The sequence below is a fragment of the Sciurus carolinensis genome, chromosome 17 (assembly GCF_902686445.1).
Source record: "Sciurus carolinensis chromosome 17, mSciCar1.2, whole genome shotgun sequence".
NCBI lineage: Eukaryota > Metazoa > Chordata > Mammalia > Rodentia > Sciuridae > Sciurus > Sciurus carolinensis.
This window is the reverse complement of record NC_062229.1, coordinates 12010222-12027935: the sequence shown is the minus strand read 5'-3', so window position 1 is coordinate 12027935 and position 17714 is coordinate 12010222. Positions and strand designations below refer to the sequence as shown.

Sequence of the window (17714 nt, the reverse complement as noted above, 5' to 3'; positions counted from 1 at the left end):
TACAGGTATATCCTTCATTGCAGGCTTTTATTCTAAAGATCTAATCAGTGAATCTGCAAATATGATGTGCACCAATTCCAGAGGTGCCAGAGCATCTGTCACTCACCACTGCTCCCTAACAGCTGTCTGTAGTATATGCATTATCTTCTCTGCACTTTTAGAACAATGCTAGTTTCCAATTTTTGCTAATGAAAACAACCCTCTTCTTAAAAATTCAGTTAAGGATCTTGCAAGTGGTAGCATTGTTGCTGGATTTTTCATTTTTTACATTCCTCAGATTACTATGCATTTTCCCTAAACTATCAACCTTTGCCATGACTACCAGGCTTCACTTCAAGAATAGAGCTTAATAAATAGCATAATCTTAAAATTAAATTCTCCTCACACATCTCTGAAGGCCTCAAAAGATTAAGAGCACCCAAGGCCTTTGAAGCCTTCACTGGGACTAAATGACTAAATTGTAAATAGAAGAACTTGTGTTTGGAAAAGCAATGAAACAGTATTATCAGGCCAGAGTAGAATACAAAAACAGGGGAAAATAGTCAAGGCTGTCCTATATACTAGACATTTTAATGGGATGGTTTGGGGTGAATAGAAATAAACCTGTGTAAAATAAAATTCTCAAAAATGTTTCTCAACTTTGCATTACTTTTTCATCATTGGCAGGTGTAGCATCCACTAATGATGTTCAGTTGTGTTAAGGTTTATAAGCCATATTTATCAAAAAGTGAAGTTTCAAAGGCAGGACTAGGAGTTATATGTCACATGAGTTTTAAAAGAAAAACAGCATTTTCTGGAGCATTTACATCCATGCAGGAGGCAAATCAGAATATCTAAGAACTATGAAAACTCCCAGAAGAAAACTGGCTCATGACAATGTTTCCTTTTGCGTCTTAGGAACTATAAACTACAACTTCGCATACAGTAACGCATCTTTGGCTCTTACGGAACACATGAACGTATTCTGTCAGGGGATTCGTACTATTGATTTACAATTTAATAAGAGATATTAACCGTTTCTTCATTTCCTTTGATTAGATTGATTTTTTTCTTAAAGGGGGAAGGATATTTCTTCCTTTTTCTTTTTTTTAAGTTGGCTATACTTCACTGAGATCACGGTCTTGTTATCTCTCATGTCAATGGTCTTGCAATATTGCTAAGTGTTGCTAAAGTAGGTGCTAGTGTAAAAGAAGACTAACAGATAATATAGGAGTTCAAAGAAGATTTGACTGATTTTAACTGAGAAACACTGGAACTGTATAAATCTCAAATATGAAAACTTGTATTCAAACTATATTCATTTTGCTGGTACCTGTTTGTTTCATCTTTCCAACCATCTTTTCTTTTCTGAAAGGTGCCCACCCAATATAGAATCACAAAATCTAACAGGTATCTCAGAATTCCATCTCCTGGAACTCTCAGAGGACCCAGACCTGCAGCCCATCCTCTTTGGATTGTTCCTGTCCATGTACCTGGTCACAGTGCTTGGGAACCTGCTCATCATCCTGGCTGTCAGCTCTGACTCCCACCTCCACACCCCCATGTACTTCTTCCTCACCAACCTGTCCTTGGCTGACATTGGTTTTATCTCCACCACAGTCCCAAAGATGATTGTAGGCATTCAAACTCACAGCAGAGTCATCTCCTATGTGTGCTGCCTTACACAGATGTCTTTGTTTATTATTTTTGGAGGTATGGATGGTATGCTTTTGACTGTGATGGCCTATGACCGATTTGTGGCCATCTGTCATCCTCTGCATTATCCAGTCATTATGAGCCCTCGTCTCTGTGGCTTCTTGGTATTGATCTCCTTTTTGGTTAGCTTTTTGGACTGTCAGTTGCACAATTTGATTGCCTTAAATTTTCCCTACTTCAAGGATGTAGAGATTCCTAATTTCTTCTGTGACCCTTCTCAGCTCCTCAATCTGGCCTGTTCTGATACTTTTACCAGTAATATAGTCATGTGTTTTGTTGCTGCCATCTCTGGATTTTGTCCGATCTCTGGGATCCTTTTCTCTTACTATAAAATCATTTCTTCCATTCTGAGGATCCCGTCCTCCAGTGGAAAGTACAAAGCCTTCTCCACCTGTGGGTCTCACCTCTCAGTTGTTTGTCTATTTTATGGAACAGGCTTTGGAGTGTACCTTGGATCAGCTATATCGCATTCTCCCAGAAAAGGTGCAGTGGCCTCAGTGATGTACACTGTTGTCACCCCCATGCTGAACCCCTTCATCTACAGCCTGAGGAACAAGGACATTAAGAGTGCCCTGAGGAGGCTACAGAGCAGGTTGGTCTAATCTCAGGGTCATAGCATTCATTTGGAACACAGAATACAAAATGTTTAAGATCATCTTCTTCACTTATAAATTCTGCCTTCTTGGTCAGATTACTTTTGTAGTTTAGTGGTTTTAATCCATCATCATGTTCATCATAGAAAAGTGACAGCCAGAGGGAGTAATGGGGAATTCTTCAAATGTGTACAATTTTCAATTTGGAAATATAAAAATATTGTGGAAGTGGATGATGGTGGTTGTAACACAATGTGAGAGCGATGAATAAAACTGAACTGTGTGGTTTGAAATGGCTAAAATGGTAAGTTCATATTATGTATATTTTATAACAATAAGTGATGTAAATAGAATGCAGGTGGACCTTTAAAAAAAATTTTCAACAGCACACAGTACACATGACCTTCCTCGTGAGTAGAGGAAGAGCCCCAAATGTTTTCTGGACATTTCATTTTCTCATCTTATTCTTCTACTATTAGGCATTACTTGGGGGATGGGTTAACTTGGAACAATTTGGCAAGTTATAAGCTCTGTGCATTGAGTTTCCAGGGCATGAATAGTCAATAATCAGCCTGTGCCTCCAGCTATTCAGCTTGGTTCCAAGAGCACTGGGCTCTGTACCTGTACCTCCTAATTCCAAGGTTGTCTGCATTTGGAAGCTCTTATCTGGCACTGTATTATAACAATCCTGAAGACAGAGCCTGTGCCTTCATTGGGCACCAAGGAAGGGAGTAGCTTTGGGTCTACACTCCTTGGTCATGACTCAGCAGTTATGCAATGTAACTAAGTAAGTGTGGTGGGAGATGCTGGATGGAGGAAGGAGACTCAGGGGAACTGCTTACTCTTCATCAGAACAAACACGGCAGTTTGGGTAGCAAGAGGGAAGTTACTGATTTGCAGAATTTCAGGTATGGGGCCTGTGAAATCTATCTTCTTCATTGTGGCCCCAGTTTCATAAATTGAATTCAAAGTTTTGAACCCCTGCATGGATTCTTCTTCCCATAGTCATCTCATTTATGTTAACATAAAATCCCTTTAACTTCCAAAATAATAATGAAGTTTATGTTGAGAATGATAAGGATGATAGTAACTATCATATCACAAGCTGTAATTGAGACCTTCCTCATGCCAGGGTCTGAGCTATTTTCTAAGTAGTTTGTATCAATTCATATGTATATTCTTTCCCATATTATGATCACCTACACTATTCCTATTTTACAGAAATGAAAGCAGCAGAATGTCTTTATGTAGCTTGTACTAGGTCATTATGTAGTGAAGGGAAGACATGGTTTTCTCAGCCTGTCTGAATGGAGACAGCCTATCTTTCCAGGAGAATCTTGGTGATTTGTTCCCTTGATAGCCATTTCAACTTGTCACTCTAGGAAAAAACGTGTTAATCAGTGTGATCTTCCCTTTGGGCATCCTTGGTTAATCACAGAGACACTCTATATTTGACACCTGTTGCATCATCTGTGTTAAGGAAAACTGGGATCACAGGTGAAGAGTAGACACATGGTCAGTATGACCTCTCTTGCCCTCACTCCAGGGAATCCATTCACCTATCCATGCCCAGGATCATTATCATAATCATCTGACTTAATCTCAGAAGTAGACATATGAGGTAGAGCTAGATGTTGGTTGAGTGAGATCTTCCAGCAATCATCTTGCCTCAGACACAATGAGTTGTGCAGCTATTCATGCACCATATTACATTTATAAGAGCTGGGGAAATCAAGTGAGAGAGCTTAGTGCCTACTTTTAGCATAAAAAATGAAAAGACATATTGAAGAAGGTAGAAGGGAACTAGTTGCCTGTGTCCCCTGTCCCATCTCCAAGCAGCCCAGTGCACAGAGACATGCCTTCCACTAGGGAGGGAGAGAGATTAAGTATCTTTGACTTAAAATATAGTACTAGGTCTGCCATGCTGAAATCTAGTGCTGGGAAGAGCCCTGCTACACTTGCCACCATGCCAAAAACCATGGGGCAAGCTGCTGAAATTCATGGAGCAGGTGGCAAAGAGACTGTATCAACACTGTTGCTCCCAGCTTAGGTGACAGAGCAGCAGTCCATACACTGGGGACACATGCAGAGGTTGGCACAGGGCTTTGTCTTGGAGTTCAATGTCAGATCCACCCTGGAGATAACTAGATCCCATAAAAACTGAAGATGCTGTACACAGACTAGACCTCCCAGAACCTCTAAACTGGACCCACTATCAGGCAGAGATGAGTGTCCCAGTGTGACAGACTCAAGTCTCAGCAGCATCATTTTCAACCTTGGATTGTGTCCGGGGCATACCTGCCCTCCTTCCAATGCTGCACTGGTCTCTGTGGATATGAGGCATAAGCGTGACTCAGTTGAGCATCAGTCTAGCTGGGTAAGACACTGACTTCACTTCACCAACACAACTGCAACTTCAGGAAGCATAGTGTCGTGCAGAACCCTGTCCCCTGTGGGCAGGACAGGGTAGTAAGCACAGATCTTTGCCCCAGTATTTGTACTGGGCTGGTAAAACCTGACACCAGACAGATTCTAATGGCTCCCATTCATAGACCTTCCTGGGGATAAAGTCTCAGAAGTAGATCTAGTGCCAGGGAGAGAAATGTGGCCCAGTCTACCAGATTTCTCTTAGCCACCATCAACTATGACTAATTGCAGCAGTCTTGGGTCATGAGTCCACCAGGCAACCCAATAGCACTGTGATCTTTGGCCCTATTCTAGTGTCGTGCTGGTCTTGACAGACTTTGAGTTCAGAATGTGACAGAGTTTGGCAGCATTTGTGGCCATGTATGTGGCATAGGACCCTGAGACTGGTCCATCTCTTGTACTCTATCAGGTTCTGCAAAATTCTACAGTGCCTGAATATGGGTGAGTAACTGGGCAAAGCATCTGAGCCTACTCTGGCCCCATGAAGATGCTTGTAGGAAGAGACAAAGTACTCTTCTAGTTCATTCTGAACCACACACCAATGATAGATTTGAGATGGACCTTAGGCTTAGATCACCCTCTGGTGCTTAAAGAGTAACAACACACCACCAGCAGACTTCTGAGGACATTCACTGGAAGAGTGGAAGTGTATATAGGCTCAGAGAAAACTAAAACTAACAGCTGGCCTAAAATTTTGGAAAGACAAAACAAAAGAAGTCAGATAGAAAAGACTGGAGTAAATACAAAATCTTTCAAATGCCTGCATGACATTACAGGCCAACAAGTATCAAGATCATTCAGGAAAGCATAACTTCACTTGACAGTCTAAATAAGGTGCTAGCTGAGTGTGGTGGTGCACACCTGTAATACCAGTGACTTGGGAGACTGGGACAGGAGTATCACAAGTTCAAAACCAACCTCAGGAACTTAGTGAGACCCTAAGCAACTTAGCAGGACCCTGTCTCAAAATAAAATGTAAAAAGGAATAGGTATGTGGCTCAGTTGTTAAGTAACTCTGGGTGAAATCCCCAGTACCAATAATAATGATGATGATGATGATGACATGCCAGAAATGAACCACATAGAAATGAGTGTGGAAAAACTCTCAGAGAATTTAAAACACATTAAAAGAAACTCAATGAACTTGAAGAAAGCACAGAGTAGTGATTGAATACTATCACAGATAAACTTAACAAAGACATTGAAGCAATTTTTAAAAATCAAACAGAAATCCTTGGTCTGAAAATACACTTAGTACAAGGCATGGTGGGCACACAACTGTAATCCCTGCAGCTAGGGAGGCTGAGACAGGAGGATCACAAGTTTGAAATTCCAGAATATAGTGAGATCCTATCTCAAAATAAAAAATAAATAAAGACTGGGTACAGTGGCATATGCCTGTGATCCCGGTGGTTCAGGAGGCTGAGGTAGTAAGATCCTGAGTTCAAAGACACTCTCAGCAACTTAGTGAGGCCCCAAGCAATTCAATGAGACCTATCTCTAAATAAAATACAAAAAAGGTCTGGGGATGTGGCTTAGTGGTTAAGTGCCCCTGGGTTCAATCTCTGGTACAAAGAAGAAGAAGAAGAAGAAGAAGAAGAAGAAGAAGAAGAAGAAGAAGAAGAAGAAGAAAAGAAAAATATACTTAACAAAAATAAATGCAATATTTATGTGGTTTTGTCTCTGTGTCTTCTGCTCTGAACCATTGGTCTGCCTGTCTATTTTGGTGCCAATACCATGTGGTTTTTGTTACTATAGCTCTATAGTATAGTTTAAGGTCTGGTATTGTGATACCTCCTGCTTCACTTTTTCTGCTCAGGATTGTTTTGGCTATTCGAGGTTTCTTATTCTTCCAGATGAAGTTCATAATTGCTTTTTCTATTTCTCTGAGGAATGTCATTGGGGTTTTAATTAGAATTGCATTGAATCTGTATAGTGCTTTTGGTAGAATGGTCATTTTGACAATATTAGTTCTTCCTATCCAAGAACGTGGGAGATCTTTCCATCTTCTAAGATTTTCATCAATTTCTTTCTTTAGTGTTCTGTAGTTTTCATTGTAGAGGTCTTTCACCTCTTTTGTTAGATTGATTCCCCAATTTTTTTTTTGAGGCAATTGTGAATGAAGTGGTTTTCCTAATTTCTCTTTCAGAGGATTCATCACTTATGAATAGAAATGCATAAATACAGTCACCTCATACTAGACAAAGGAGCCAAAAACATACAATGGAGAAAAGATAGCCTGTTCAACAAATGGTGCTGGCAAAACTGGAAATCCATATGCAGTAAAATGAAATTAAACCTCTATCTCTCACCCTGCACAAAACTCAACTCAAAATGGATCAAGGACTTAGAAATTAGACCAGAGAACCTGCACCAAAAAGAAGACAAAGTAGGCCCGAATCTTCATTATGTTGGCTTAGTATCAGACTTCCTTAACAAGACCCCCAAAGGGCAAGAAATCAGAGTATGAATCAATAAATGTGATGGATTCAAACTAAAATCCTTTTTCTCACCAAAGGATAGAATCAACAATGTGAAGAGTGAACCTACAGAGTGGGAGAAAATCTTTTCCACATGCACTTCAGATAGAGCACTCATCTCCAAAATTTATAAAGAACTTACAAAACTTTACAGTGTAAAGGTGGGCTAGAGTTTGTTCTTGGTCTGATCAATAAATGGGCCAAGGAACTGGACAGAGACTTTAGAGAAGAAGATATATAGGCAATTAATAAATATATGAGAAAGTGTTCAACATCTCTAGTAATTCGAGAAATGTAAATTAAAGCAACTCTAAGATTTCATCTTACTCCAATTAGAATAGCTATTATCAAACACACAAACAATAATAGATGTTAGCATGGATGTGGAGAAAAGGGAAAATTTTTACATTGCTGATGGTGTTGCAAGTTAGTGCAACCACTCTGGAAAGCAGTGTGGAGATTCCTTAGAAAACATGGAATGGACTGACCTTTTGACCCAGTTATCCCACTCTTCGGTTTATACCCAAAGGACTTAAAACCAGCATACTACAGTAACCCAGCCACACCAATTTTATAGCAACTCAATTCACAATAGCTAGATGCCTTTTAATAGATGAATGGATAAAGAAATTGTGGTATATATTCACAACTCAAAATGGATCAAGGACTTAGTAATTAGACCAGAGACCCTGCACCAAATAGAAGACAAGTAGGCCTGAATGGAATATTATTCAGTCACAAAGAACAAGAATATTATCACATTTGCAGGTAAATGGATGGAATTGGAGAATATCATGCTATGTGAAATAAGCCAATCTCAAAAAACCAAAGGCCAAATGTTTTCCCTAATAAGTGGATGATGATATAAAATGGGGGTAGGGGGTGGAGGGTGAGAGAAGAATGAAGGAACTTTACATTATATAGAGGGAAATGAAAGAGAGGAAGGATGTATGAAAAATGGTGGAATGAGACAGACATCATTACCCTATGTTCATGTATGATTATATGAATGATATGAATCTGCATTGTGTACAACCATACAAATGATAAGATGTAAGATGCACCCCATTTGTGTACAATGAATCAAAATGCAGTCTGTAAAAATAAAAAAAAATGCAAAAGAAGGCATCAATAGGAGTACAGATCAAAGAGAAGAAACAATCAGTAATCTTGAAGACAGGCCATGTGAAAGCACATTTGGAGGAGAAAAGGGATGAAGAAAGCCTATAGGGATTTTTAGACAGTATTAAATGAGCAAATATGCGGTTATTAGGTTGCAAGAGACTCTTGTAAATTCTAAAGGGATAGAAAAAATATTAAAAAATATAATAACATAAATTTACCTGAAGTTTGTGAAGGATACATGTATCCAGGTCAAAGTTCACCAGTCAGATAGAACTCAACTAAGTCTATCCCTGAGACCTCTTATAATCAGGTTCTCAAAAGGGAAATTCCACTGATCTCACCTATGTGTGGAATCTAGAAGAGTGGAACTCACAGAAGCAGAGTGGAGTGGTTGTTAAATGTGAGAGGCTGGGGTTAGAGAGTGTTCTCAGCTCAAAAGCACAGGCAGGGTACAAGATTCCAGGTAGAAAGGAGACATATGTTTACCAGATGCATTTTACAACACAGCAACTACAGTTAATAGCAATGCAGTGTACTCTTGAAAATTAGAAAAAGTAGATTTTATGTTCTCTCCACAAAATTCTAAAAGTATGTGAAAAAATAAATATGTTAATGTACTTGATATAGTAATTTCACAAAATATATGTATTTGAAAATTATATTTACATGATAAATATTTGCAATTTTGATGTCAATTAAAAATTAATAAATTTAAAGTTAAAATATACTTTTAAAAGAATTTAGGAGATTGTGAAGAAAAATATCACAAATGCAAGCAGTTCTTAGATCTTTAAAATTTAATCACTTTTGTTTTGTTTTCTTTTAGCACTGGATATTGAACCGACATGTCTATGTTTACTATATGTTTCAGGATTTATCAGTGAGATTTTTCCCTAGCTATTTTTATTTTATTTTGTGTCAGGTTCTCACTAAGTTCCTTAGGGACTCACTAAGTTGCTGAGGCGGGCCTCAAACTTTCAATTCTCCTCCCTCAGCCTCCTGAGTCACTTGGATTTCAGGTTTGCACCACCACGCCCAGCTAAAATCACATCTTCATCAAGTGTTTTAGCAATAGTTGACATACCCAAAAGTGAAATTACAAATAGACTAGTCTTTTTATCATTCAGTTGAGAACCCAGAAGGAAATGTCAGTGTTTGTGATCTATAAAGATGATGTAGAATAAAAAACTCATACACGTGGCTGCCACCATTTTGAGAAAACAGCCAGGCCCTGTAGGACCCCTGGCAGGACTGACCGAGCCTCGTCTCCAGGATACCTGAGCCCAACTGATCACTCCCTGCCTCTGGGGCCCTCACATCGACTGACTGCTCCCTGCTGCCAGGACCCCCAGACCAACTGACTGTGTCCTATCACCAGGAACCCAGACCAAAGATTGCAACTGGTCTCCAGGATCCCACAACCAAACCAAACACACCGGACCTCCAAGACCCCTGCCGGACCAACCGCATCCCATCTCCAAGACCTCCAGCTGATCACATCCACCTCTGAGCTGCAGCTCCCCATTTGCCAACACATTTCGAAGCCAGAGCGGCCATCTTGGATAATCCTGGAAGCCGCAGCTCCAATCCTTGGGTGGGGCAAATCCCATCCTGCGATATCTGCTGAAGGTTTGAAGCTCATTGTCAGGTACCTCTCATGCATCATGCTACTGAACACTGGGAGGTTTCATTAGTATATGACTGTTACACAGTATACTTTCTGTTCTCTACTTTTTAAAAAAATTTAAGTTTTATTTCTTTACTTGTCTTGCTCTCTTTTCCTTTTGTTTACCTGTTCCCTCAGAGTCTCTTTCTCCATTTTTTGCATGCTAACATCCAATTTCTTTTGATTACACTCTCACCCTTTCTACTTTCTAGAACTTCTGTATATTCTTTTCTTATCCCATTAACAGCCACATTCTACATCTGTCTGCATCCTCTTTGTCCTCCATTAGAAACTGCAGACCTTATTACAAACCTGTTTGTTTTACCAAAGATAATATTTGAACTCATTTTGTTTACTATGACAATTTTGTTATTGTCCCCATATGAGCTATTTGGTCTAGGATTGCATAGTGTCTGATTTGGGCACTGCTAATCTTGATCTCCCCTTGAAGAAAGTGTTTTGGAAACCTATATGGCAACTATAAGCCTATAGGGGGAAATCTGCAATACCCCAGATCTGCACTGCTAGAGGGGAAGATACATGAACAACATGAAAAAAAAAGGGAAGAAAATGATCCAAACAAATCTAGATTCTATATTAATAGAATCCAATGACAGTATCTTAGAAGAAAAGCCAGAAAAGGACTTCAGATTATACATGGTTAAGATGATTCATGAAGCAAACGATGAGATAAGAGAGCAAATGCAGGCAATGAATGATAATACCAAAAAGCTGAAAGAGCACCTGCAGGAAGCAAAAGATCATTTCAACAAAGAGATAGAGATTCTCAAAAAAAAAAAAAAAAAAAAAACAAATGGAAATCCTTGAAATGAAGGAAACAATAAACCAAATAAAAAACTCAATGGAAAGCATCACCAAAAGTGTAGACCACTTGGAAGACAGAACCTCAGACAACGAAGACAAAATATTTAATCTTGAAAATAAAGTTGCCCAAATAGAGAAGATGGTAGAAAATCATAAACAGAATCTCCAAAACTATGGGACATCATGAAAAGACCAAATTTAAGAATTATTGGGATTGAGGAAGGTACAGAGAAACAAACCAAAGGAATGAGCAACCTATTCAATGAAATAATATCAGAAAATTTCCCAAACCTGAAGAATGAAATGGAAAATCAAATACAAGAGGCTTACAGAACAACAAATGCATGAAATCACAACAGATCCACACCAAGGCACATTATAGTGAAAATGCCTAACATTCAAAATAAAGATAGAATTTTGAAGGCTGCAAGAGAAAAGCATCAGAATACATATAAGGGGAAACCAATATGGATAGCAGCCTGACTTCTCAACCCAGACTCCAAAAGCTAGAAGGGCCTGGAACAACATATTTCAAGCTCTGAAAGAACATGGTTGCCAACCAAGAATTCTGTACCCAAAAAAACTAACCTTCAGATTTGAAGATGAAATAAAATCCTTCCATGATAAACAAAAGTTAAAAGAATTTACCAATAGAAAGCCTGCACTACAGAATGTTCTCAACAAAATATTCCATGAGGAGGAAATGAAAAACAACAATGTAGGTCAGCAAAGGGAGGAACTGCCTTAGAGAAAAACCACTCAAAGGAGAAACCAAGCCAACTGAAAAATGAAAAATAAGCCCAAATGACTGGGAATACAAATCATATCTCAATAATAAACCTGAATGTTAATGGCCTAAACTCATCAATCAAAAGTCATAGACTGGTAGACTGGATTAAAAAGAAACAATATGCTGCCTGCATGAGACTCATCTCATAGAAAAAGACATCCACAGACTAAAGGTGAAAGGATGGGAAAAAAACTACCATGCACATGGACTCAGTAAAAAAGGGGGGTTTCCATCCTTATACCAGAGAAAGTGGACTTCAATTCAAAGTTAGTCAGAAGGGATAAAGAAGGACATTTCATACTGCTTAAGGGAACCATAAATCAGGAAGACATAACGATAGTAAATATTTATGCCCCAAACAATGGTGCATCCCTGTAAATCAAACAAATCCTTCTCAATTTCTGGAATCACATAGACCACAACACAATAATTCTGGGTGACTTTAACGCACTGCTATCACCACTAGATAGATCTTCCAAACAAAATCCAACCAAAGAAAACATAGAACTCAATAACACAATCAATAACCTAGACTTAATAAACATATATAGAATATTCCATCCATCAACGAGCAGATTCACTTTCTTCTCAGCAGCACATGGAACCTTCTCGAAAATAGACCATATGTTATGCCACAAAGCAGCCCTTAGGAAATGCAAAAAAAATAGAGATGCTGCCTTGTGTTCTATCAGATCATAATGGATTGAGTAGAAATCAATGAAAAAATAAAAAAGAGAAATTACTCCAACACCTGGAGACTAAATAATATGCTATTGAATGAAACATGAATAACAAAAACATCAGGGAGGAGATAAAAAAATTCTTAGAGGTCATTGAGAATGGCAATACAACATATCAAAATGTCTGGGACACTATGAAAGTGGTATTAAGAGGAAAATTGATTGTTTGGAGCACATTTCAGAAAAGAATGAAAAGTCAACAACTAAATGACCTAACATTACATCTCAAAGTCCTAGAAAAATAGGAACAGAATAACAGCAAAAGTAGTAGAAGACAGGAAATAATTAAAATCAGATTCTGAAATCAATGAAATTGAAACAAAAGAAACTATTCAAACAATTGACAAAACAAAAAGTTGGTTTTTGGAGAAAGTAAACAAAATAGACAAACCCTTAGCCATGCTAACAAAGAGAAGGAGAGAGAAGACTCAAATTACTAAAATACATGATGCATAAGGAAATATCACGACAGACACCACTGAGATACAGAACATAATGAGAAACTACTTTGAAAATCTGTATTCCAACAAAATAGAAACTACTGAAGACATTGGCAAATTTCTAGAGACATATGCTCCTCCCAAACTGAACCAGGAGGACATACACAATTTAAACAGATCAATATCAAGCAATGAAATAGAAGAAGCCATTAAAATCTACCATCCAAGAAAAGCCCAGGACCAGACGATTCTCAGCCGAATTCTACAAGACCTTCAAAGAAGAACTCATTCCAATACTTCACAAAGTATTCCAGGAAATAGAAAAGGAGGGTACCCTACCGAACTCATTCTACGAAGCTAATATCATTCTCATACCCAAACCAGGAAAAGACACACCAAGGAAGGAAAATTTTAGACCAATATCCTTGATGAATATAGATGCAAAGATCCTTAACAAAATATTGGCAAACCATATCCGAAAACATATTAAGAAAATTGCGCACCACGATCAAGTGGGGTTCATCCCTGGAATGCAAGAATGGTTCAACTTTCGTAAATCAATAAACATAATCCATCATGTCAATAGATTCTTAAGGATAAGAATCATATGGTTATTTCAATTGATGCAGAAAAAGCGTTTGACAAAATACAACACCCCTTCATGCTCAAAACACTAGAAAAAATAGGGATAGTAGGAACATACCTGAACATTGTAAAGACTATTTATCCTAAGCCCATGGCCAACATCATTCTTAATGGAGAAAAACTGAAACCATTCCCTTTAAAATGGGAACAAGACAGGGATGTCCTCTTTCACCACTTCTATTCAACATTGTCCTTGAAACTCTATCCAGAGCAATTAGGCAGACCAAAGAAATTAAAGGGAAATGAATAGGAAAAGAGGAACTTAAGCTGTCACTATTTGTGGATGACATGATTCTATATTTAGCTCATGCAAAAACTTCCTCCAGAAAACTTCTAGACCTCATCAATGAATTCAGAAAATTAGCAGGATATAAAATCAACACGCATAAATCTAAAGCATTTTTATACACAAGCAACGAAACAGCTGAAAGGGAAATGAGGAAAACAACCCCATTTGCAATAGCCTCAAAAAAGAAATAAAATACTTGGGAATCAATCTAACCAAAGAGGTAAAAGATCTCTACAATGAAAACTATAAAACATTGAAGAAAGAAATTAAGGAAGACCTTAGAAGATGGAAAGATCTCCCAGGTTCTTGGATAGGCAGAATTAATATTGTCAAAATGGCCATACTACCAAAAGTGCTATACAGATTCAATGTAATTCCAATTAAAATCCCAATGACATACCTTACAGAAATAGAGCAAGCAATCATGAAATTCATCTGGAAGAATATGAAACCCAGAATAGCTAAAGCAATCCTTAGCAGGAAGAATGAAACAGGGGGTATCTCAATACCAGAACTTCAACTGTACTACAAAGAAATAGTAAGAAAAACAGCATGGCATTGGCACCAAAATAGACAGGTAGATCAATGGTACAGAATAGAGGACACAGACACAAACCCAAATAAATACAATTTTCTCATACTAGACAAAGCTGCCAAAAATATGCAATGGAGAAAAGATAGCCTCTTCAAGAAATGGTGCTGGGAAAACTGGAAATCCATATGCAACGGAATGAAACTAAACCCCTATCTCCCACCCTGCACAAAAAATCAACTCACAATGGATCAAGGACTTTGAAATCAGACCAGAGACCCTGCATCTTATAGAAGAAAAAGTAGGTCCAAATCTTCACCTTGTTGGCTTAGGATCAGACTTCCTTAATAGGACTCCCATAGCACAAGAAATAAAAGCAAGAATCAATAACTGGGACAGATTCAAACTAAATAGTTTTCTCTCAGCAAAGGAAACTATCAGCAATGCGAAGAGAGAGCTTACAGAGTGGGAGAATATCTTTGTCACTCATACTTCAGATAGAGCACTAATTTCCAGAATATATAAAGAACTCAAAAAACTCTACACCAAGAATACAAATAATCCATTCAACAAATGGGCTAAGGATATGAACAGACACTTCACAGAAGAAGATCTACAAGCAGTCAACAAACATATGAAAAAATGTTCACCATCTTTAGTAATAAGAGAAATGCAAATCAAAACTACCCTAAGATTCCATCTCACCCCAATTAGAATGGTGATTATCAAGAATATAAGCAACAATAGGTGTTGGAGAGGATGTGGGGAAAAAAGGTACACTCATACATTGCTGGTGGGGCTACAAATTAGTGCAGACACTCTGGAAAGCAGTGTGGAGATTCCATAGAAATCTTGGAATGGACCCAGTTATTTGACCCATTTGACCCAGCTATCCCACTCCTTGGCCTATACCCAAAGGATTTAAAATCAGCATACTACAGAGATACAGCCACATCAATGTTCATAGCTGCTCAATTCACAATAGCCAGACTGTGGAACCAACCTAGATGCCCTTCAAATGATGAATGGTTAAAGAAAGTGTGGTATATATATACCATGGAATATTACTCAGCCATAAAGAATAATAAAATTATGGCATTTGCAGGCAAATGGATGAAACTGGAGAATATCATGTTAAGTGAGATAAGCCAATCTCAAAAATCCAAAAGACAAATGATCTCACTGACAAGCGGATGATGACACATATTAGGGGGTGGGAGGGTGGCAAGAATGGAGGAAGGAGGGAATGTATACAGGGAAAAGAGAGGTGGGGAGGGGTGGGGGGGAAGGAAAAAATAATGGAATGAATCAAACATCATTACTCTATGTAAATGTATGAATATGCAAATGCTATGCTGTTACTCCATGTACAAACAGAAACAACATGTATGCCATTTGTTTACAATAAAAATAAATTAAAAAAAATTTAAAAAGATATAAAAAAACTCATTTTACTAAACTGAAACACTTTATCCCATAAGGAACCCTATTTGTTATTTTCTCAGTCAATTACTTTTACATTGCAAAAAATTCCAACACACCTATTGTCTAATTCCCTAGCTAATAAAGAATACAAACAAATAAATGAAGGGAAGTCATAGTGAGAGAGGAGCAGGGAACTGTTATTTGTGGTAGCTGTGGAAATGAGCAGGGAAACTCACCATGACCCTAACTAGCAGGGAGGAGACAGGAAAATGTTAAATGCACCCACCCCAGAAAGTCCCAATGGAATTAAAGCATTTCATTTAAAGCTGAAATGCTTTAATGAAGATAACTAACATGAAATGAAGCACCTTGTTTATTTCAAAGAACAACAATAAAGTGAGGCATAATGGTTAAAAATAAAGCTCATTCAAGCTAAGGAGACAGTTAAGATCACCTTGGTCAATAGGTTAAGAACACAACAACACAGGTCAGTAATAATTCTCCAAGGGGCTTAAATGTGCTTCAGTTTCAGAACAAATATTTGCATTATTTAACACATCAGTAAATCTAACAGATCAGTAGAAATCAAAATGCATTTGATAGTTTCAAAGCCAGCAGCAACTGCTTTTGTGTGTGTGTGTGTGTGTGTGTGTGTGTGTGTGTTAGAGGAGGGATGCACATTCTCAGACTAGAAAAATGAATATTCACCTTTAAAATTATATGTAATGTTGATTTTAAAAAGAAAGTATTTGATTGAACATGAAGCATTATGAAGTTAGAGTTCATGAACAGGCAAAGAACTGTTGCCAAAAACCTTTCAAATAAATGCATAAGATAAAAAGGAAATGGAGACATAAACTTTGTGAAGTCAAAGATCGATGCATCATTATTTCTTCAGATGTGCAGATGAGCTTTTGGAAGCCAGAACTTCTCTGAGGACACAGCATTGTGTGGGGCTTTCCTCATCCATTTTAACAAATCCTCGAGGTAGTTGTTCTGAAACTTTTGCCATGTAGAAATAAGATTTACCTAGAGGGTTTATTAGACACAAAGAGCCGCCCTGACCCTGGAGCTTCTGATTGCATAGATGGGGTGGAGGCCAAGAATACGCACATCTAACGAGCCCCCAGGTGACTCTGACCCTGCTCATCAGGTGACATTGCTTTGAGAATCATTGTTCTCTGTGTCTCCAGAGCTTGAGTCTAGTAAAAGTTGTCCTGCACTGTTGGCTTCTGCTATTCCCCAATCCCAGTCCTTGTCAGGTGCGGCACTGTTCCAGATGACATCATGGAAGGCCCTGCTGCCCCCGCAGGAGGCACAGGGAGACCTTCCATTCAGGGAATTCCCAGTTCTCCTGCTAGGGTTCAAAGAGGCTCTGCCCTTGTATTCTGGAAGTTCACTAAACCTTTTAGGACCTTGGAGACTAAATTCTTAGAGCACCTCATTCAAAGAACTCTTCTGACATCTTTCTAGTCTTTACACAATTAAGCTCCCACAGGGTAGAAAGAGAAACTTCCTGCCAATTCCTTCTCCCTAAAGATAGCTGTTGTAGGTGAGTTTATTTCTCCAATTATCCCTCCTTTATCAGTTATGCTCAACAGCTTGCAGTTAATGAGATCATTCTCCTGGGGATTTGAAAAGAGTTCCTTTATCCATTCTCAAAACTACTGGGACCCATTAAGACACTGCTCTGTTTTCTTCTATTTACAGAGTTTAGTTACAAAGATAGGAGTTTCTCCCTGAGGGATGTGTTAGTGTTCCAAGTATTCCTGTTAGGCTTGTCTCTGAGAATCCTGCTGTATCGAAATGAAGTCATCACTACTCACTTGAATGTTCAATGACTTTGCTACCAAATCAAGCAGTTAAAAGACTGGAAATGCCCTTCTTCACTAGAGACCTCAGGGCAAACTACTGTGGTAGAAATGAAAAGACCTGCTCTGAGTTAGGTGATGAGAGAGTGAGCACAGTAAATGGAATTTTCAGGTAGAGACAGAAAACTCCCAATACAGAGAGCATGTACCAAAGGGAAGTATAGAGTATGA

The 17714-nt window shown here is 38.4% G+C and overlaps 1 protein-coding gene across 1 annotated transcript; it reads left to right on the top strand.

The window, feature by feature from the left end:
• The first annotated feature begins 1322 nt into the window (after nt 1-1322).
• Nucleotides 1323-2297, top strand: LOC124968849 (olfactory receptor 7E24-like). Its single transcript, XM_047531682.1, has one exon. It carries the CDS (start codon nt 1467-1469, stop codon nt 2295-2297), a length of 831 nt encoding a protein of 276 aa, XP_047387638.1. The 5' UTR covers nt 1323-1466.
• Nucleotides 2298-17714: the final 15417 nt, after the last annotated feature.